At 37.6% G+C, this 22,724-nt stretch overlaps 1 protein-coding gene across 5 annotated transcripts in view; it reads left to right on the top strand.

Annotated features, from left to right (window-relative positions):
* The window catches only part of TBC1D5 (TBC1 domain family member 5), a 364,302-nt gene that overhangs the window by 313,760 nt on the left and 27,818 nt on the right, over positions 1-22,724 (top strand). For all 5 annotated transcript variants that reach the window (XM_065587056.1, XM_065587057.1, XM_065587055.1 and 2 more), the window contains one exon: positions 19,843-19,985. In XM_065587056.1, the coding sequence (XP_065443128.1) occupies positions 19,843-19,985 (143 nt within the window). The remainder of the gene's footprint in view (positions 1-19,842; positions 19,986-22,724) is intronic.

The following is a 22,724-nucleotide window of genomic DNA, read 5'->3' as shown; positions in this document are numbered from 1 at the left end:
ACAATTGAGGATCTACCATTCGAGGGCATGTACCTGTTTAGAGCCTGAATGCATGAGGTGCACCAATCCCTCAAGGAATTGAGGACAATGCTCAGATCCTTTGGGATTTATACCTCAGTGCTGTACTGCAAACTCTTCCTGTACCAAAGACTCAGACACAGAACAGTGTCTTATTCACAGGTTGCCAGCTGGAATATCTATCCAAAAAGTGACTAGTCTAGGAGGTGCCAATCCTCCTCTTTCATCACATACTAACCTTCCTCCCAGGGGCAGCAGGTTTGATGAAACAGTTGAGAGCCATGCCAAAACCCACAATGGGGCTGACATTTAGAAATCACTCACTTCCCTTCATCAGATGCAGACAGACATTATGGCAGGTAGATGGGTGCAGGGCGTTGTCACCCATAGCTACCCCATCCAGTTCCTTTCCCTTCTCCACTCCACTTCCCCATTCCTCTTCAGAGACCCTTCTCAAAACACCTGTTCCAAAAAGAAGTGGTCTTTGTGCTTCCTATAGAAGCCACAGAAGTGGTTCTGCAGGACTACAGGGGAATAGGCTTCTACTTCTAGTACCTCCTTATCCCCAAGAAGGATATCCATCCTGTCCCAGATCTCAGAAGACTTCAGGATGGTAATGTTTGACTTTTGATGCATTCCATCGTGTCTGGCTCAGGATTAGTTTGTGGCTTACAGGATGCATACTTCCACATTGCCAATCACAGAAAATACCTGAGATTTTCAGTGGGGCCCAAACATTCACTACTAGTACAAAATACTGCTTTTCAGAATCTTCATGGCACTGAGAGGCTATATGAAATGCCTCATTGTGGTGGTGGCACACCTAAGGAAAAACGGGTATCCACGTCTACCTGTATCTAGATGACTGGCTGATCAGAGGCCGATCACATCAGGAAATACTGCGAAGCCTCAGTTGTGTGTGCTTTCTCTCTTTACCCAGCTGGGCCTGTTGGTGAACTATGAGAAGTCATCTCCCATTCCATCCCATCCCAGCCAGTAGAGATCATAGAGGCCAGGATATATTCCGCGTCAGCAAGGGCATTCTTACCTCAGACAGATTCCTTGCACTTCAGTCCTTACTGTACATGGTGATATCACACCTGGCTACATTAGTATAAACTTGCCTCATGCTGTTATGCCATAGTCCGTGTGTACATACATGATGCCACTTGCCAGACTGCGCCTGAGGCCTCTACAGGTCAGGTCCTTTTTCATCACAGAGACTTTCAAAATGGGTAACACATTGCATTTCACTGTGCTGCCAACTGACTGATGTACCTATCCCACTGACTATTAAGGCTTACTCCACCAGAGTCCAAGCAGCATCTTTGGCCTGTTTCCAAAACGTGCTGAAAGGTGCAAGGCTGCTACATGAAGCAATCCAGTCACATTTGTCAAGCATAATGCGTAAAGGTAGGAGATTTTTGGACAAAAATATTCTCTGAAAATTGCATTTTTGGGTCAACCAAAATTATTTGGCAAGTCAACATAGTTTCATCCAAAAAACAAAACAAAAAACGGAGGAGCTAAATTCACAAGCAGACTTAGGCACTGTTCCACTTTGTATGAATAATTAAATATTCATCGGAGCAGGGACTGGAACCTGAGTCTTTCCCCGCCCCCACCGAGTACCCTAACCAATCAGGCAGAGTCTCCCACCTTTCAGATCAGTGCTGTAACCATGGGGCTATAGGGTATAATGAATGAATGACTACCCTACAGATAACTGTGGTTCTTTGAGATGTTGTAGTCTGTGTGGATCCCATGACCCAGTCTCCATCCCCACTTTTTGGAGTCCTCAGCAGTCATGGGCTTTGAATTGCAACGGAACTGAGTGAGGGTTGCAGGCATTCCACCTTTTATACCCTCAAAAGGGAGCAGAAGGAGGCATAGGGCACATGTGTAGCCCCGAAAGACAGTGCTATTAAAAATAAATCTCTCACATGTGAGGTGCATGTGCGCAGACACTGGAATCCACACTGATTACAACAATCTTGAAGAATCGCAATGACTGTAGGGTAAGTGTTCTTTGTTTAGGCTTTAAATTAATTTCAGCTGTGGACTCAATATTCATTTTGCACAAATGTTTGTATGAAAATTTCTTAACTTGATCGAATATGCCTGAAAAGTTAATATTAAAGAGGTGTGAATGTGATGAGTCAGAATTCAGTTTCTTATTCATCCACTATCATTTTTCCAACTCTTCACCTAGCTCTACTTCAAATTTTATAGAACCTATTTCTCAGCTGACTGCCAAAATTCCTCATTCCCCCAACCCTGCAGTAATTTTATTTTGCTGATATTTCCGAGTTACTAGTGAGTTATGCAAAGCACCATTCTCTTTGAATATTGGATATCATGCTAGTTTTCTTACGGAAAATCAAAAGATATGTTAGCAAGTTTTATATTAAAGGCATATTGTCAGTTTGAAATCTCGTCAGTTTAAAAATGAGTTAAAAACATTTCAGTACACCTCCCCAGAATCCCCTGTCTATTTCTATTTCTTTATAATCATTTTGCTAGCTTTAAAAATATATTTCTCTCTCCCTGATACAGTACTGTGTGAAAGACCCACACAAAGAGGAGAAACTTCCTACACAAGAAAAACTGTGCAATTAGGATTACAGTATAAATATAAAGTGCTGTGAAATGCACAATATAAATGAGCTGGGAAAATAGAGAAGTATTTTTTCCCTGATCTCATTCAATTACAGTAGTCTTTGTACGTACATTTCCAGAAAGAATTGTTCCACTGTCCCTTTAAAACACTTCATTGTGATCACCTACAACTTCTTTTTACAACTCCCTTCCAAGGCCGCCTTCCCCATCCCATGTCCCCAAAGTGCATCAACTCCACTTCATCAGCTGGCTATGCAGGCATAACAAGATGTTAGTGTTCCCAACTCCTTTTAAAGGAACTAAATCAGTAACATACTGGATCCCAAATGTAGGTGACCAGGCAAGTCAAGTTCAGGGTTCTCTTTGATTAGTTGCAAAAAATCTATTTTGGTTTTGATTGACCTGCAGCTGTAAGTACATTTGTGTCTTAACCGAGTTACAAGAAGGGTTACAAAATTAATGCGTTTTATAGCTTTTGCTGTATTTTTAAACAGTTGTAAAAAACTTCCAATGACTAACTGTGGAACTTGGTTTAAAAAGTTCTTTATTATGCAAATTACATTGAATCTTTGGGATGATTTTTGTACGGATTTATTTTGACCAAAAAGAAAAAAAAAGGCCTTTTTTTTTTTAAATTGTGTTGTGTTTAAAAGGATGACTCTCACAAAAAGGTCAGTTTAAGTACCCATCATTTCTGATAGCCAAAGTGACAGTGCTGCTGTCCCAGCGTCCCTGTGCTTGTAGATTTACATTTCAAGTGCATTGTAATGCATACCTCAAAGGTGTATAAAATCATAATAGAACATTTTATCATGGCTATGTAAGGGGAGGGTACATACAGTCTGAATGGCTAACCATTGAAAACTTTCTGTACAAGGCATTTGACACTAATTTTACTGGTCAAATCCTTCTTTGAAAAAAGTCTGTCTTGACAAGCAATTTACTAGATCCCTTTGCAGAGAGAGCCTGCCTTGATGGGTTGTTGCATAAGCTATTTGACATTTGTCCCCAGTCAGACCGGATGCCACATGAAAAATTTACTCCAGCAAGGAGCTCCCAGGAATAAACAGTTCTCTAGTGTTGCTCACAGGGGACTCAGCAAGGTGAGCGGAACTTCAACTTGTCACGGATGCTCTGTTCTGACAAACATAAGTAGATGCTAATGGCTAAATCGTGACAGAATAAAGTCCCACAACCATATGGCTAATTGCCACAACAATATCTTCAGTGTTATTAATCAAGTTTTCATAGTGTGCCATGATAATTGGAATAATTAGAAACAGCATAGGCATTGCTTGCCTCTGCTACACATACTGCAGACAGGGACCTGGAACAACCGCAGTTGCACTTTCAGTACTGTGTTTTTTAAATGCTTTTCTTTCCAGCAAATACTGTGGTTAATTAATGAATTAGCTGTTTGCCACCAGAGTCTTTTGTTGTTAGCAAGGCTTCTGCGGGGGCGCCTAGGTAGCTAACTGACACCAGTAAGCCCCTTGTGTCCCTTTTTAAAGATGCAGTATTCCCATAAGGCAGGAACCACACAACACAGAACTTTGCCACCCTGAGATACTGTAGATTATAAAACTTGAAAGTTCTTTCTTTTTTACATTAATTTGTAAAGCATATATCTAAGTATGTATGAATAAACAAAAGAGCCTCAATGTATAATAATTTTTTTGCCATATAACAAGTTTAACAAAAGCAACCCACTCCCCAGTATGTAGTGACTAAATTAAAGTAGAGAGCAGCAATATCTGAATAAATATGGTTAGATGTACAAAAAGAATACTTCTGTTGCTCACATTTTCCTGTTACAGAAACTAAAAGAATTTTTAAGTTGTAACTATTTTGTGAGCTACCAGTACTGATCAATGTAAACAATAATTACCAAATATAACTTACCAAAACCTGTTCTTCCTTATGCTGTATGGTAGTGGAATAGATCTGAATAATTATACTCTACCTCTGGAACTAAGGATATAAATAAAACAGTGTTTGTAGCATTTTTATTTACACTAAATAGCTAAATTATCATCTTGTCTTTTGTACTGGAATAGTTATTCACTGGACACTGATGTCTGGGACTGCGATATCAATGAGGAAACACTGGTGTTTCTTAGGTGTATGTATAAACATTTAGTTGACTGGTCAGTAAAACTGGGAGATTGATGGTAATGACTCTCTTCACTGGATGTATGAAGGCATTTAGCCAAACTAATGGATTGAAATGGACTGCAGCATGTATGGCCTCTGAACAGCTTCTTAATTTAGTTTTACAGTTTACAATAGATATAATATTGAATTCAGAGACCATATAAATCTTCCCTCTCCCTGTTTAAAAAAAAAATGCTTTCCTGATTTGAGAACTACCACACAAGAAGATTTTGAAATGTTATATATTTAATTACACGTGGGCCTGCAACAATCAAAACCTGATTTTGACCAAAGGTAGTAGGCAATCTGTTTGCTTTGGGCCCAATCTCTTTTTAATGATGACTCTTAAGGAGAAGACATTTGTATTGTAAGAAAACTGTTACACTAAGATGGAAACACATTTCTGCGATCAGGATTCTCTACCGTTCTGAGGGCTGTCCAGGATGATACTCTGCTACAAAATAATGGCCTGATTTAACAACAGCTCTGAGCGTGAAACTCCCATAAAAGTGCCTTGAGTTGAGTGGGTGCAGAATTGGGTGCTCCAAGTGCTTCACAATAATTAGGAATCTTGGCTGCTGGGTAGATGAAAAAGGGCCAGTGAATACAATATAAAACTAATCTCTTTCCAAAGATCTTACCTCAGATTCAACCTCTTACCATCCACTTAATTCTTTCTCTCTTCCCCACCTCCCTGGGAAGTATGAGGTAGAACGATGCCTGAAGTTAGTTTTGTGTACGTAACTACTTAAATTGAATTAGCAGGGTTTATCTGTCCAAATAATAAAATAATTGTGGTTCCAGAAAGGGTAGTCATCCATTTAGATTGATTTCTATTGTGTTAACAAGGCCTGAATCCCTCTCACTAGTGCTAGTAATATATTTTTATATTCTGGACATGATTCCTCCTGAGGTATTACAGACGCTCCCCGGGTTACACAAACCCGACTTACAGAAAAAGTTCCATAAGCGAGGGTTTTTTTGTTTGTTTGGGTTTTTTTGTGTAATTGTCGGGTTTACGTCCCTGACTTACGGAAGGCGTTCCGGAACAGAACTCTTGTGTAAGTTGGGGAGTGTCTGTAATTAATGTATTGATAGGTTAACTTTATTTTGCAGCTGGGAAGCCTCACACAAGTTTCAGCATTCCCTGTGCTTTAAATCTAAATATAAGCTTTTTCGATTGTAAGTGACTTGGCTTTGTACATTAAATATATCAAAGATGTACTCTCACCACTTTTGTGCAGCTAAGTGTTCAGTTTTACCATTTTCTTGTTAATGCATAGTTTGTGTCACTGGCCATACTGCCATAGTTAATTTTACTGTGGAAAACTGTTGAATCTCCTTTTTCCTGAAATCTAAAATTGTCTCCACTATTAACTTGATTCTTGATAACATAGCAAAGGAATACATTACATAAACTGTAAGAAGAAAAGGCAGAATGATGACATTTTCAGGGTGTATTGTTTCAAATGATGTCTGGACTTTATTTGTGTTTGAAGTAAGTTGCTTCTCTGGGGTTGTGAGGCACCTCGCTACCGCCTGCTTTTAGCGTGAAGAAGCCTTGTACCGCACCTGCCATGGACCACTTTCCCAGTGCTACCGGCAACACAAGCACTCCACTATAGGACTCACAGGCCCTGCTATCAGTTTAGCAATAGGCACACTACAGCCCTCCAAGCATCTTCCTGGAGTGTCCAGCCACTGGTCTCCTGTATATTCACAATATTCATTGAACCATTTCTTCCAAAGTAACAGTACATCCCAGCTTACTGGTTCCAAATCAGATCACTGCTCTGCTTAACTTGCAGCACTTACATTTGTTTATAGTGAAATCAAATAAGTTTATTTAACAAAGCATAGAGAGTCAAGTAGTAGCAAGTAGAAATATTGGAAACAAGTGGTTATCTACAAAATTAAATCAGAACACACATTCTAGAACCTCAAATTAATTAACAAGTTACTCTCATGTCTAATAGAGTATGGTTTACCCAAAAATCTTGTAGCACTTTATAGCCAGGCTGACACTGTGCCTTTGTTCATGAGTCATGCACACTGTCAGTTTGCCAACTAGGTGAACGATTCAGCGTGTCTCTTTGCACTCCAAGATATACCAGACCAATCCTTTGTCTTTACTCATAAAAAGGACAATCCCCTAGCGTATATTTTCATCCTGTAGATTCCCCCTCTCATAAATTTTTCAGTTTCTCAATTTGCACCTGATTCAGTATGCAAATAGGCTTACAGTGTGAAGCATACAATACACAAATGGCCAGACAGGAAGATAGATGATAGTTACCTCTTGCCTGAAAGGAGCACTTCTGAGGTATGTTACCTCCTGGTGACCTGCCTGAACTCCAAGATCTTAAAAGCATATTTTTTAGTATGGATACATAACTCATTAAGTATTATCCATACGTACATTTTGCAATCATCATCATGACCAGTCGGCTACTGGCTCTCAATAGAGACCTCACATTCCACCCTTTGGGGAACTGTTATGCATATGCCCAACCCAGGGATCCCTGTAAAACCATATACACCCCCTGTGCCTTCTGCCAGTGGGCACCACGGGTTCCCTGGATCACAGTTGATTCCTCTAGTTCAGTTATTCTGTTCATATATTGCACATTTATTTTACACTGGCTGTATAAAATGATTGTCCTGCAGAATGTTGTCAGATTTTGACAGTTTCTATTCAGTCCTCTGGGACTAAGTCTAATCCATTTTAAAGGAAATATTAAGCATCTAACCCATGAGAGATTCTAAATTGTCTGCTAGTCCTAATGCGTGGATGCCCTTCTGATGTGAAGGTGCTATATAGCTGTTAGACCAGTTGTTTTCAACCTGTGATCCATGGACCCTAGGGATCCACAGACTACATCTAAGACTTCCAAAGTGGTCTACACCTCCATTTGAAATTCTTACGGGACCGCAAATGAAAAAAGATTGAAAACCACTATGTTAGACCAACTCAATTCTCTTGTTAATAAATGGCAAATTTACGTGTTTTTGTAAAATACAGAATATTTTATATAAGCCTCACTCACAAAGTGCCCTCTTTTCAAGAATATCTATTTAGACTGAATGTTCTATAAAATATTTGAAAATTCATAAATATGAGGAAGGTTATTCACTGGGGGTTTGTTGACAGATATGAAGTCTTGTTGGAAGAGTTTGGTTAACTTAGTTGCCTTTTTGCCAAACTCTCCATTTCTCACGAGCCCTAGTTTAATCTTAAATATATACAAATACTCTGCACTTGTATAGCATTTTCATTCATTCATTTCAGTGCTTTACAAAGCTCTCCAGGAGTCTTTATCTACATTTTTTGCAGATGGATAATCTTTGGCCAGAAAGGTTAATTGGCTTACCCTGTGTCGCAAAGGAGCTCCATAGTGGAGCCAGCATAGACCTCCTGACACCCAATCTGATACTCTGTCTATTTGAGCTTACTTCCTCACTAGTGTGTTAAGATTAAGACAAGTTTTCCAATAACTATTCCATTGCTTTATGGACACCTTTTTTCGGCCTTCAGTAGCTCATCCGTTTGAGCTCTTTACTGAAAAACTTCCTTCGGTGTAATGGAAGAAGTTTATGTAGTACACTGTAATTTGACAGTATAATAATAAAGTGGTGGTGTTCTGGCTTACGTGTTTTAAAATGATGGATTACAAATTTACACCAGTAGTAAAGTCTGCTGCTTTAATGCTTATGATGGGGAAGTCTCCTACATGGAATATGAATGGAAAAAGCTTGATAAAACATTTCAGTACATATTTGGACATTTAAAAAAAAAGTCAATAAAATTACGTTAATCCTTTTTATGATAAAAAGATAATAAATGACCTTTCATATAAGGCTGACTGTCTTCATTGGCCTTGATTATTCTACATGGAAATGTAGTAACTCTAGCAGAATTTAATGCCCCGGGTGACTAAAATATAGTGGGAGTCCTACTTCAGAGATATATTGTACAAAAGAAGAATGCAGCAACAACCCTACTGTATCCCCAAAGCATTAGGTGTAAAGACATTATCTAACATATTCTAATGCCTTTAAAAAAGCCTTTATAAAACACTGACAAATAATTGTTTTTCTAATATAGTTTTCTACTTTAAAATGTATGTAGACTGTAACTGCCAAAGCAAACTTTAATCAATGCGTTCTCATTTTTGGAGAATAAAAAGTGGGAGGAAGGAGTTCATAATTGCTAATAGCTGATAACGCTAGAAGTATCACTAATTTAGCAGTGGCTTTTTTGATTCTGTAGGTTTATTGCTACATACAGTATTTAAAATCATGCAGTCATATTATTTTTGTTAAAACAGAAAATGTTCCCATTACTGTGAAGTGTTTTTCAAAAAACAAATGTATAGGTATCATCACTAGTTAAGGATGTAATTTTGGAATGAGTGTAAATAATGAACAGTTGAAATTCAATAGCCATTCTTGCATTTTTCTCTCCACTGAACATGGATTTTTGTCATTGAAATACATTATTGTATAGCTACAAGAGGTGAAATCCAGAACCTGTTGAATTCAATGGGAGTTTGACACTGTGGTGGGGCCAGGATTTCACCAAAGGAATATAACAAAACTTTGTACATTTCTACTTTGTTTCCCACGCCATTCTGTGCTACCTCGTTTACTTCTGTGCATCATTAAATGGACACAGTTGTCCCTGCTTTTTAAAGTTGGCTGTTGTCCAAGCTCCTCCATCTCAATTATTTTGCAGAAATATAGCAGCCTTTCTCAGTCTCTACCCTTGGGAAAAAATACATTACAAGCCAGACTACTTCTCAATGAATCATACTTCTAGAAAGACAGCTAGAAACTTGACCACTTTTCCATATTTTTTTGTTCCTCTGTATCATGTCCGGAACTGGGGCCGCAATTTACAAAAATGGGTGCCTTGAGTTAGACTCAGAAGTCCAGAGTTAAACCACCCACTATTTAAAATCTTGGACTGGTCCTCCAAGTACTTCCATTCTTAACAAGCCTGCAAGGATTGAAATGTCATCAACTGATTTTATAATTCTAGGTCTAGATAACTAGCTAAGTACAGCAATTATTCTAATTAATTTTTATTCACATTTTATCTTGAGGTTCTGTTTATAATACTCTATGAAGTGGTAATAAATTATTAATACATGTTTTAATAAATGGTCAATGAATTGCTATATTCCAACAACATGGCTTTCAAACCTTACTGATGTTCTTATAATCATAGTACAGCTTTATCCCGATATAACGCAACCCGATATAACATGGTAAAGCAGTCCTCGAGGAGGGGGGGTAGGGCTGCGCACTCCGGTGGATCAAAGGAAGTTCGATATAACGCGGTTTCACCTATAACGCGGTAAGATTTTTTGGCTCCCAAGGACAGCGTTATATTGAGGTGGAGGTGTAATTACACATAACCAACAAATACAACTCATGTCTGTAACACGTTTATAACATCTGTTACTTTATAAAAAGAGGAAATAAGTATTGTTCACTTGGAATATTAATATTAAAGTATTTTTTATCTTTTGCTACTTAGCAGGTGAGAAAGCAGTTAAAACCTAGTGAACAGCATTCTCTGCACAGACCATGATCAAGTGCTCTAATTTAATTAGCACTATTCTACTCTAGTTATCTAAACTTTTAACCACACTCATCCCCATCAAATCTGACCACTTAATAGAATTATCACAATCATAATATAAAAGTCCATATAAGTCTCTAGCTTCCTCATTCCTTCCTGCTAAGGCAGCTGGGAGATTTTTTTCAGTGGCCCCTCCCACTTTTAAACTTCATGTTCTTTGTTGTTTTTTGTTGTGAACGTGGGAATTGAAAGTTGAAGAGGTAAGTTTTAGACTTCTCTTTGAAAGTGGTGAGATTATGGTCCCTCCCACCCCTGCCAGAATTGAATTCCATTGTATTGAGCCAGCTGATGAGAAAGTTTTGTCTTATACTTTCCTGAGCTTTGTCCTCCAGGCTGAGAATTTTATAATTTTTGAGAAACCTAGTAGCCTCTGAAGATTATTGGCATGGGGAAGAGAGTGCGAGGGGGGTCTTACAGATATCTTAATCCAACACAGCAAACTAAAACTGCCTGAGGTCAGATAATAATGGTTCCTTCTGGCCTTAAATCTATGAATCTGTAATGCTACTAAGGAAAACTTCAGAGTTAAGTCTTCCCAAAATGAAATGTTCCTTACTTGATGTGAAAATGAGTGCCAACGCTAGAGAATAAAGCAACAACAAACTGTAGTCATCTGTCTTTTAAATACGATGTGGAAATAGAGTAAAATCGAAGATCTAAACGTCAGAGAAAAGAGATCTAAAGAAAGCCAATCCATGAGATAAAGAAAAGCTAGTCCAGCGGTAACATGCATGTTAAAGGTTTATTTCTGCCATGTTTTGGGGTTTTACATTACAGAAGGCCAATGAAATGATTGCAAAATCAGAGTGGTATTCATAGATTTTAAGGCAAGAAGGGACCTTCTGGTTTGACTTCCTGCATAACACAGGCTGTAGAATCTTACCAAGTGATTTCTGCCTCAGACCCATACCTTCTGTTGGAACCATAGCATATATTTCAGAAAAACATCCATTCTTGATTTAAAGGTGAATCCGTGTACTTCCGAAGTAAGTTATTTCAATGGTTAATTGCATTCATTATTAAAATTGTACACTGTATTTCTAATCTGAATTTGTCTAGCTTCAGTGTTTTGTGCTCCTTCCAACTCTGTACAAGTAAACATCCCCCTTCCTCTATCTCTGAAATTACCTTGAGGGGGGGGGGGAAGATCTCAAAGGGCAAAAAGCCCTTTTCTTCCAGCCACGCTGGACAAGGACCCACAGCACAGTTTCTAAGCATCTGCACAAGAAAATAACTTAATCTTGCTATGGAAGTTAAGGAACACCATGAATGTATATATCTAGATAAGAGTTCTTATAGCAATAAGTCAGCATGGCCCCAAAAGAAATATAATTGGAACTAGAAAATCCAGAAAAATCATAGACGCTAGATAGCACTGGAGTTGAATAGTGGAAGTGATTCATGAGTTTCAGGCAGCTGCATGCTAGTTGTATATAAAGAGACAAGCCCAGGCAGCACAACACCTGTCCAGCTAACTTGACACATCAGACATTCATATGGGAATGTCAGCAGTGTGCCATAGAGCCATACAAGAATACAGATTTATTTAGATAGTGATCTCTCACCAAAGCACTCAGGGCACTGTCCAATTAACAGAACAATTAAAAGGATGGTATTTTATTTCATTTTTTAAGTGCGAAAACAAATATTTAAGAGAACAAAACCCCTCACCCCCATGAGCTTTGCATTGTATTCTTATTTCTGATTTTTAGGAGAAGATGAATAATTCTTCAAATCCCAGAAAACGTGCATCTTATTTTTTTCACTTTTGTGGGAAACAGGATACGCTACAGTGATGAGTGCTATAGTAATATCTGAGATTCATAGATTTTTAAGGACAGATGGAACCATTACAGTCATCTTGTCTGTTCTCATGCACAGCATAGACCATAGAATTTCTCCCAATAATTCTGGCATTAAGCCCGTAATTTATTGCTGAGGTATCTTTAGAGACACAGACATTTCCATTCCTTCAATCACAACAACTTAGAGTATCAGATGGATTTTTTGATTGTGACTATCTCCTGATGTGCTATTTATGTAAGGATGCTTGCTATGGAAGTTGTTCTATGTACTGTTCTCAACATTAAGAGCTAACACTTTAACAAGCAGAGAGTTTCCTGACATGCTACTTACAGCAAATTCTGTGGCCTGTTATGGATTTCCTTTTCTTCCTCTCTCCATCTTAGAGAAATATTGGTATATAATAATGCCTTATTTATTTTTGAAATGTTCTCTTTTTTTATTAACTGTTGCGTGCAGCCCCTTCAACTCTCTTATCTATGACAGGTTTCAGAGTAGCAGCCGTGTTAGTCTATCCGCAAAAAGAACAGGAGTACTTGTGGCACCTTAGAGACTAACAAATTTATTAGAGCATAAGCTTTTGTGGGCTACTGCCCACTTCTTCGGATGCATATAGAGTGGAACATATATTGAGGATATATATATACACACATACAGAGAGCATGAACAGGTGGGAGTTGTCTTACCCACTCTTAAGAGGCCAATTAAGTAAGAGAAAAAAAAATGTTTGAAGTGATAATCAAGCTAGCCCAGTACAGACAGTTTGATAAGAAGTGTGAGAATACTTACAAGGGGAGATAGATTCAATGTTTGTAATGGCTCAGCCATTCCCAGTCCTTATTCAATCCTGAGTTGATTGTATCTAGTTTGCATATCAATTCCAGCTCAGCAGTCTCTCGTTGGAGTCTGTTTTTGAAGTTTTTCTGTTGTAAGATAGCCACCCGCAGGTCTGTCATTGAATGGTCAGACAGGTTAAAGTGTTCTCCCACTGGTTTTTGAGTATTATGATTCCTGATGTCAGATTTGTCACCATTAATTCTTTTGCGGAGAGACTGTCCGGTTTGGCCAATGTACATGGCAGAGGGGCATTGCTGGCACATGATGGCATATATCACATTGGTAGATGTGCAGGTGAACGAGCCCCTGATGGTATGGCTGATATGATTAGGTCCTATGATGATGTCACTTGAATAGATATGTGGACAGAGTTGGCATCGGGCTTTGTTACAAGGATAGGTTCCTGGGTCAGTGTTTTTGTTCAGTGATGTGTGGTTGCTGGTGAGTATTTGCTTTAGGTTGGGGGGTTGTCTGTAAGCGAGGACAGGTCTGTCTCCCAAGATCTGTGAGAGTAAAGGATCAGCTTTCAGGATAGGTTGTAGATCTCTGATGATGCGCTGGAGAGGTTTTAGTTGGGGGCTGAAGGTGACAGCTAGTGGTGTTCTGTTATTTTCTTTGTTGGGCCTGTCTTGTAGGAGGTGACTTCTGGGTACTCGTCTGGCTCTGTCAATCTGTTTTTTCACTGTTTCATGCGGTGTTATGACTCATTTCAGTAACACCTCTTGTGTGAAAGAACCCATTAAGATTCCTGGTCAAAAAAATTGAATGGGGTTATGCTCCAGATATCCTTCATTTGCTCTTTCTTTGTGTTGGTTGGAGATTGTTCCATCTCTTTGGGACAGTCTGTGTGAAATCCCCAAACTGTGCAACTGCAGGGGCCTTAATAAACACAAGATTTATTAATATTGGAGACAGAAAACTAGAGAAACAGACTGTGTAACATACATCATCTGAAATACTGCAAAAGATCATCTAGATGGGTGCCCTTAGTGACGTTACAAGAAAGTAAACAATATCTTGCATTTCTAAAAATGTCATCCATTCTGAATGAGCGTCTCTCTTTCTCCCCTCTGACCATTTTTGACAACCACCAAGTCAGAGACAGCTTGTGGTACACCTCTACCCCGTTATAACTCTGTAAGCCAAAAAATCTTACCGCGTTATAGGCGAAACCACATTATATCGAACTTGCTTTGATATGCTGAAGCGTGCACCCCCACCCCCCTGGAGCGCTGCTTTACCATATTATATCCGAATTCATGTTATATCGGGTCGCGTTATATTGGGGTACAGGTGTATTAAATGTCTTGACATATTCCCTGGTCTGTATTTCCTGGGATGCTTCAGTTAAACTTTTCAGGTTACTTTGCTCTTCCACCTGCATTCTCATTCAGAAAGCTATTTACATACATGTACCCAGTGATTAAATGAATTGCATGTGAAATATCCCTCATGCATTGCAAATCCATCCAAAATTGTGCTCACTACTTGGGAGAAACTGTTTCAGTTTTGATTTTCCTTTACAGCGTAAAGTTCTTTTGAAGTTGTATATGCACAAAAGTTATTACTCACTCTTGTTTCACATCTTATTTCCATACCATACTATACCTGAAAGGCTGTCTGCTGTTCATTCTAGCCTATTTGACCATGCTTTTACACGTTCAATTGTTCTAGCTAGAGGTGTAAACCTGAATGTAATTTGCTGTTTGTACTAAATCTGAGTTCAAAGAGAGGGCTTTCCACTTGTGTATAATTTTCTCAGTATCAATTCACCTGCAACATTAATTCTGCTGTTTCCTAATTTTTGAGGGTTTGATTTTGCAATCTTAACATTCTTTTAAGGTAAGTTTTTGGAGTGTAATTTCCTAAGTGTTTTTTTTAAGTTAAATTGAAAATACAAATTACGTCATGTGGAACCATGCTGACAGCTCCCACCCCCAATCAGTCTCAGTGGATTTGGGATCTTCAGCTCCACAGCACAGTTCTCTACCCCTTGAGCTAACAGAGTGATTGATAGCAACAGCAGGCTCTTATCTTCTATGTGGACCTACCACTACAGAGGAATGACATGCACACTTTGCCAGTGCGTTTTACTGCTGTTTGTTAGTCAGCAAGGGTATGTTCAGACTCAGGAAATCCTGAGTTCTTCTGCAAATTCTGTAGGGGAATTACAGCCCCTTCTGCTGCTGTCCTCCCACCCATCCTTCTCTTTGGCTCCTGCCCTTTTCCCCACCTCATCACTGCTCTTAATCTCCCACATCTATGGCTCATCTACTGCTTTTGTCTCCCCTTCCTTACTGGTTCCATCTCATTACTCCTTATTCCCCAGGCGCCCCATACCTGTTCCTCTCCCCCTCTGCATTTGAGTCAGGTAACTTCCTCCTCCTGATCACTGTCTGGCCACCAGCAAGGGGAGCATTGAGAGCACGGGTGTTTTAGTTCCTATGCCTGATACCATAACAGCCCTGGACAATTGTGAGGAGCAGTTGCTCTGTGGGGATGGTGCATGTGCAGTTCAGCAGGCATGTAGAAATTATGAGGGGATGGACCGTGTTCATTCCCGATGGAATCTTTAGAGAAATTTAGCTGGCAAATTAACAAGTCTCTACTGAGTATGTGTAAACTAAGATTTTTTTTCTGAGCCTTATAAATTGCCAGATTAGAGCACATATTCATGGAGATGGTGAACAGCAAATCCCTGACATCAGTGTGACCCATTGCCAAATTTCATGTCTCTTCTCTGACATATGGAGGCACTACAGCTGGTAAAACAAACAAGCAAACGTTAACATGGGCAAAACATTTTTTCTAAGTTTGTTCTTGCAAACAGCTAAACCACTTTATCAAAAAAAAATTAGCCTGAGGCAGACACCCAATATGGAAAATTGCAGTCTGAGAATAAATTTGGAAAAGTTATAACTGGAAAACAGGGTCTTATACTGAAAAGTATTGGGCAATGGTAACCATAGGTGTTGCTCTCTGCACAGCATGTGATATATTGAAAGACTGGCATTAATCTTTAATATAAACACAAACCTTTACTAGCTCTGTTGCATGTGTAAAGCAATATTAAGTCTTGTCAATTCCCCCACTGAGATTATTTAGCAGCATGATCACTGCTTCAAACCTCCCTTCCAAAGAAGTCATAATTTTCTGAAATACATCCGGTCTTACTAGTGCAGGCTAATGTAAGAGATCTCTTTTATATTTCTGTCTGATTGAGAAGGAGTCAGTCAGCTTGTACATAGCCTGTAGAGATGGGGCCAACATTTCACTCAAAAGTCAGAGTCTTGGTTTAAGAAAATCACCGTTACCTCTTAGTTTGGGGATTCAGTGTTCTCAAAACTTTCAGTGACTATTTCTGGACTCTTGATTTAGCCCCATCCAACTAATTTCAAGATGCCTGAAGAGTAGTCTCAGTGTTTGAAGTTAGGCTACACCCTTCCTACAAACATGGCTTCCCATCTATGCGTGTTCATCTGTCTTGCTCCAGTGTCTTCCTTTGTGCTGCACTAGCTTTCCATCACAACTACTCCCATTCTGTCACAGTTACCTCTACTTTCCTATCCCAACTCCTAAGGCTTATGTAGTTCAGGTCAGTAATTTTTAAAGATTTCGTTGCTCTTAATGAAGAAGGAAGACATATATACAGATAAAACCTAAATGCCAAATCAATAGCTAAAATAAAGTACCTGGCTTCTAAATGATACTACTTACAGAATTATCCAGTTAATCTTAATCAAAATGGTGGCAATCTTTATTTAAACCTGGTAAAGACTGGGTCATTCCCATAGTTAATAGATATACCAGAGGATTGATGTCCTTTGGTTTCTCTATTCTGTAAGGCCATTAATGAATCATTATCTCTTGCGAGTAATTACTGATCTCTTGAGAGTTGTGGTTTAATTATATAGGAATCATAAGTAGAAGCTAGGGTTAGGTATTCCAGAGGTAAATAGTAGTACTCTTGGATGGTTTATTGGTGCTTTAAAAATTCTGGACTTTTTGTTTTTGTAGAACTTAATTGCTAAGTAGGTCTGGTAAAATATGAATTATTGTATTATTGCACGTGATAAAAGGTACACTACTGTTTCAGTTACAATCTGCAGGTGTAACAAATATAAAGAAAGATTAACAAGACAGACTAATAATTAAACCACAGCCAACCAGCAAAGACAAAAAGCGGTTATCCTGTCCAACGCTATCATTAAGTGCAACTTAAATTCTCTGTAAATATTTGTAAGATCCATAGAAGCGTGTTAATTTTGACGAAAACGCTCCAATGTAAAACTTGATTTCATTAAACTAAGTGTCCCTTTTTATGAATGTAAAGGCTCATGGAAATCATGCCATATGGCAACATGGTTCATAGGTGATAGGATCCTTGAGTTATGGATGCTATGAGCTAAATGTTACAGAAGAAGAGACAACAGTCACTATGCATGGGTTTACAGTGATGTGAATTGTTTGCTCCCATTGGGACACAGGGGTTCAAATAATTAATGGTAGTATCATGGTTGCTAAAGAAGTCCAGTTGTTCTTCTGCACTCTATAACTGTGAAACATATCTCTGGAGACTGAGATTTAACTTTCCCAGGAGAAAATATAAAAGAGGAATAAAAGGAATGATTTCTGCTTGAGCAGAATAAACCTGCATCCACAAACGATTAACACTGCATAATGAAGTAGTAAAGAAGCAAAAGAGATTTCTAATAAAAGCCTAATAACAAATCCCATTACACCATGGTGTATATTTTCCCTTGAAGTGTATTAGAGTTTTATCAAACCTCCCGAATTAGATTTCAGTAGGTTGTGAGCAAAGTCAGCTCAAATGCTTCAAGCGTAGCTGAGCTTTCACTCCTAACAGCTTGTGCAACATGAAAGTTGTGGGTTTAAGGGTGGGAGGGTTTGTTACTGCAAGTAATAGGCTTCATACAGAGTTTGGGTAATGTTTGTGTCACCGTAGGATAATAGTTTCCTGTAGACTAGGCACTGTAGGGTAATGTGCCACTATATAGTAAAACACCTTATACAGAACATTAAATGTGCTAGATTAGCCTTGCTTTGAGTTGATACAGTGGCTGTTTTGTTGCAACACCCAGCCCTAAAGATAGGATTTACAGAAAGCGGTAGAAATAGGGGAGGCAGCACGCATTTGATTTTAGTGAAGAGAAGAACATTGAACATTATAAAGTAAAAAGTTATACTAATTTTTATATTAACAAATAACAGATTGACAGAAGAGCACAGATGTAAGATAATTTTATATGCAAAGTTTAAATATTTTTATTTTAAAACTGTAATGTTCCTTATGGGGGGAAAAAATCTGCTTAGAGTTCTGCAAATTCTGTCTTCAACAAAGGTTTATTACTGTACAGTGGGTTAGCACTCATACATACAGTTCCACTAAAGGGAAAAAAAAATTGGAATGAAAGTTTTGAAAAGTGAATGAAATCTGATTCATAACATGAGCTTTTTATGAGCTTTTTTTTACTAGGCACAGATTCATGCAGCAATTAAGTTGTTTTCCTAAATTTGTAATTGATTGATTGGCTCACATTTGTGCAGAAATGAACTTCTGGTACAAGGGCCCCCCAAAAATGTGTTACTTTACAACTCCAATGAGATAAGGTACAACGGTTGTCAAATGTCAACTCTTGGAAGTAAGTTTAGTCTAGTTGTGAATTCTAGCTGCCTTTTTGTTCTATTTTTGTTACATAAGCTGCCAGCTTTAAAAAGTGGCTTAATTTGCTTAGAGGAAAATTATAATAAATCTCCCTTTTCGCTTCCCATCGACTAAAAGATTTTATGGTAAATAAAGTGTATATACCAGTTAAGAATATAATTATTTCCTTATAAGCCCATTATGTAACCACTTTAAATGTAATACTACTATTACGTACCATTTGTGTAACATTTTACATTTTTTAAACAGCTGTAAAATGTTAATCCTTGCTACAGACCTGTGAGATAGGTCACTAGCATTATTATTCCTATTTTATGATGTGAAAACTGAAATATACAGAGGCTGATTTGCCTGAAACCACAGAGTGATGAGTTCTTAGCTAACACTGCTATGCTCACTCTGCACTGTCAGTGTTGACCAAATACTCCATGTAATCTAGATAGATCTCCACATTTTGGTAAATATGAAAACATGTGTATATACAGCATGGAATGTGATTCTACTTGTTGAATTGTCTCTAAATTTTATTAAAATTGAAGTATACATACATAATCAAAACGGTATATATAACACATTTTTTTACATACCTGCAAACAGTGTAGTTACATAAAGGGAAGAGGTCCCTTTCTGTTAACTGCAATCCAATCCATAGTGATTCCTGCTTCATTTATCTGGACTTATTGGAGGTTTAAATGAACCACTGGCTTCATCCTGCTGCTTAGCTCTTCCAGACCTACTTGAATGATATTTTCTCACCCTCTTTTTAAATGATTAATTTAAATGTACAAGATTATGATATGCGGACTGGTATAAGATTTCTCCACTGTGTCCCACATGCACAATAACATTTTAGTCAATTAAAACTTTTGAAGTCCTTAATGTATTTCCTCCTATAATTGTGTTAGGATATACAACAGCACTTCCCAAAATAAAATTCTTAATAAAAAGATTGTCAAATAACTTAATGCTTTATAAAATTCCACATTGTTTCAGATCATGTCTGATCTTATGATAAATATGTTGACTTAATAATATTTGTAATTATTTCTACTGAATGTATGTGTTGGTTTTTTTCTAGGCGATGGGTAAGGCTCCTATTTGGACGAGAATTCCCACTCCAGGACCTTCTTGTTGTCTGGGATGCTTTATTTGCTGACAGCATCACCCTGGATTTAGTTGACTACATTTTTGTAGCCATGTTATTGTATATTAGAGATGCCTGTAAGTATCAATTATCTTATGATCTTTAAAAAAAAAAGTGCAATCCCAGTTTTTAAAAGAAAAAGGGTGGAGAGCATCAGAAATTTCTGAATTTCATTTTGAAAGTGTTTTGTGTAATTGAAAATTACTTAAAATGCTAACTACAGTAGGAGCCCCTTGTTACCAAATGTGGTCTGATATATTCATGAAAGTCATTGAATGTTGGAGTTAAAACCAAGGTTTGTTTTCCAAATAGTATTATCTTTTTTATACAGAGTTGTGAATTGCATATATAAAGCAGAGTTATACAGATATGTGCAGAGCTCCACCTTCTGACAAAGCTGACATACTGAAAAAGTCTCCCTTTGTGGAAATATCTTTATGCTGTTCTCATTCATAGGAGGAATAGAGAATGCTAAAGGCAATGATCATTTAAGACAACTAATCATAATTTTCTAACATATATATTTAAGAAAATTTACATATGGAGATATACGTGATTTTATGTTATGTTTATTCTATGGGGGTATATTATTTAAATAACAAATGACTTAAAATTATTTTAACACACACTTCTGAGATTTGCCCAATGGTGAAATCTGTATTGTGCTAATAATGTGCAGTAGATACATCTGAATGTTAGGCTGGGACAGGTAAGAACATCAAAAGTTAAAGTTAACACTCCATCCTTAACTTTGACTAAAAAGACACTAAATGATTAATTAAAGAGCTCTTATTTATAAACCAGAACATATTTCTAGTCATTACAAATGTAAGATTCTGTTTTTTTTAAAAGGACAACACAAATCACACCTTTCCATAATTAGATGTATTTATGTCGTAAAATATGTATCACTTTTTATTATAGAGACAAGGTAGGTGAGGTAATATCTTCTATTGGACCAACTTCTGCTGGGGAGAGAGAAAGATACTTTCAAGCTCTGTGTGGCTCAACAGCGTGTCTCTCATACCAACAGAAGTTGGTTCAGTAAAAGATATTACCTCACCCACCTTGTCTCTCTCAGATTCACCGCTACAATAACACTATACAAATTTTATAGCGCACTCGTGAAAATTTTACACATGCCCATTACCATTAGTTTATAATAATACTTTAGGTCCAACAAAATCTAGGACACACAGTTCCAAACACATCTATGCGTGCTATTTTAGGGTCCAATTCTGCAGATTCTTATGCATGTGCTTTATACATGCACTAGTTCCACTGACTGTTGTGGGACTACTTGTGTACGTAAAGTTAATCGTGTATAAGCAGTAGCAGAATAGGGACCTTAGATTCTTCATGATGATGCTGCCACTGAACTCATTGTAGCAGTTTTAAAATGCCAGTTTCTGTTTGAGAATGACCTGATTCAAAGCTATGATGGTCTATAAAAGTAAATCTGACTGTTGTTCAGATGCATTAAGCGGAAGTAGTCTTGAAAATTTTGTTGGAAAAATGTAGTAACAGATTTTTTTTAAAAATCAATATTTTATTTATTACTAAAAAAGGATGGTGTGGGAAAGTGGTTTGTGCATACTTTTGGTTTCTTGCAAACTTAGACACGAGCACTGGTATGAAGTAGCTATGAACTGAAATAGTGTTCTGAGAATCAGTATGGAATCAGCATATCAGGCTCCTCTTTTACTTTTCAGTTCTCATGACTAGTCCAGCCACTATAAGTAGCTTTTACAAATGGGAGCTAGTTTGCCAAAGCCAGATATACTGAATTTGTAATTGATGGCAGGGCACCTTTGCTGTTTAAGGAAACATAAATATAAAAATAAATAACTTACACTCATGTAGACATTTTTAATTATTGTTAAGCTTACGAAGGTGGTACAGCAATGTAGCCAGACATAAGTACAGAATACACTGTCAAACTCAGACTCAAAATAAGTATGGAGGCTTATCACATTTTTTGACTTTAGGGAGAAAGAGTGTCTGTGGATCAATACTCAATATGCTTTTACAGTTTTCAGCAATTTTTTTTATCATTGCTAGTAACTGTTTTGAAATTTTTTCAAGCAAATATTGTGGAAAAACTTCCATTTGAAGTATTAATCTGTTAGGGTTTTGTTTTGTTTTAATTAAAAATACCCAATAATAATTACCCATCCTTTAAATGAATGGACTGGAAAGTTTGTAATTTAAAACTCTATAAATTTTAAACAATGAGAGTTAATATTAGAAGTTCTTAAACAAACTGAATTATTGCAAAGCCAACCACAACCTATGATAAAGCTGTAATAATGACAAGATTTTCATGTATAAAGTAGTTCTTAAATATTGCGTAATCAAGGCTTATGTAATCAAAATGTTACAGTTCTTTTAACTTCTCTTAACACTCATTTGGGGATCAAACTATAGCTTGATTTTTACCCAACAACTCAATAGATCTCAGCGAGTGCCTTGCACCCACTATTCCTTTTGAGGAAGCATTATTTTAATTGTTATTCAGGGTAAAATTTGGACCTACAAAGTGTCGAGGGTCAAGACGCTTGTACATATGTAGCAGGACTGAGGCTCTGTTGAAAGCGCGAGTGTTTGCAGATAGCCGGATATCAGAATAAGTTGATACGCTATTGAACCTGAGCAGCACCATGTGTGTCCTACTTTTTGAGAATGTGTGTTGTGCACATTAGTTGCTCTCTGGATACGTTCTGCAGAACTTGCTTCTGGAAATTTTGCCCTGTGAACAAAGTTTCTGGTTTAGGAGTCAATACATCAAAGTTTGCTAAAATCCACATGCATGCTCC

The sequence above is a fragment of the Chrysemys picta genome, chromosome 2 (genome assembly GCF_011386835.1).
Source record: "Chrysemys picta bellii isolate R12L10 chromosome 2, ASM1138683v2, whole genome shotgun sequence".
NCBI classification, from domain to species: domain Eukaryota; kingdom Metazoa; phylum Chordata; order Testudines; family Emydidae; genus Chrysemys; species Chrysemys picta.
The sequence above is the reverse complement of the archived record's forward strand: the minus strand, read 5'-3'. Positions and strand labels throughout refer to the sequence as shown.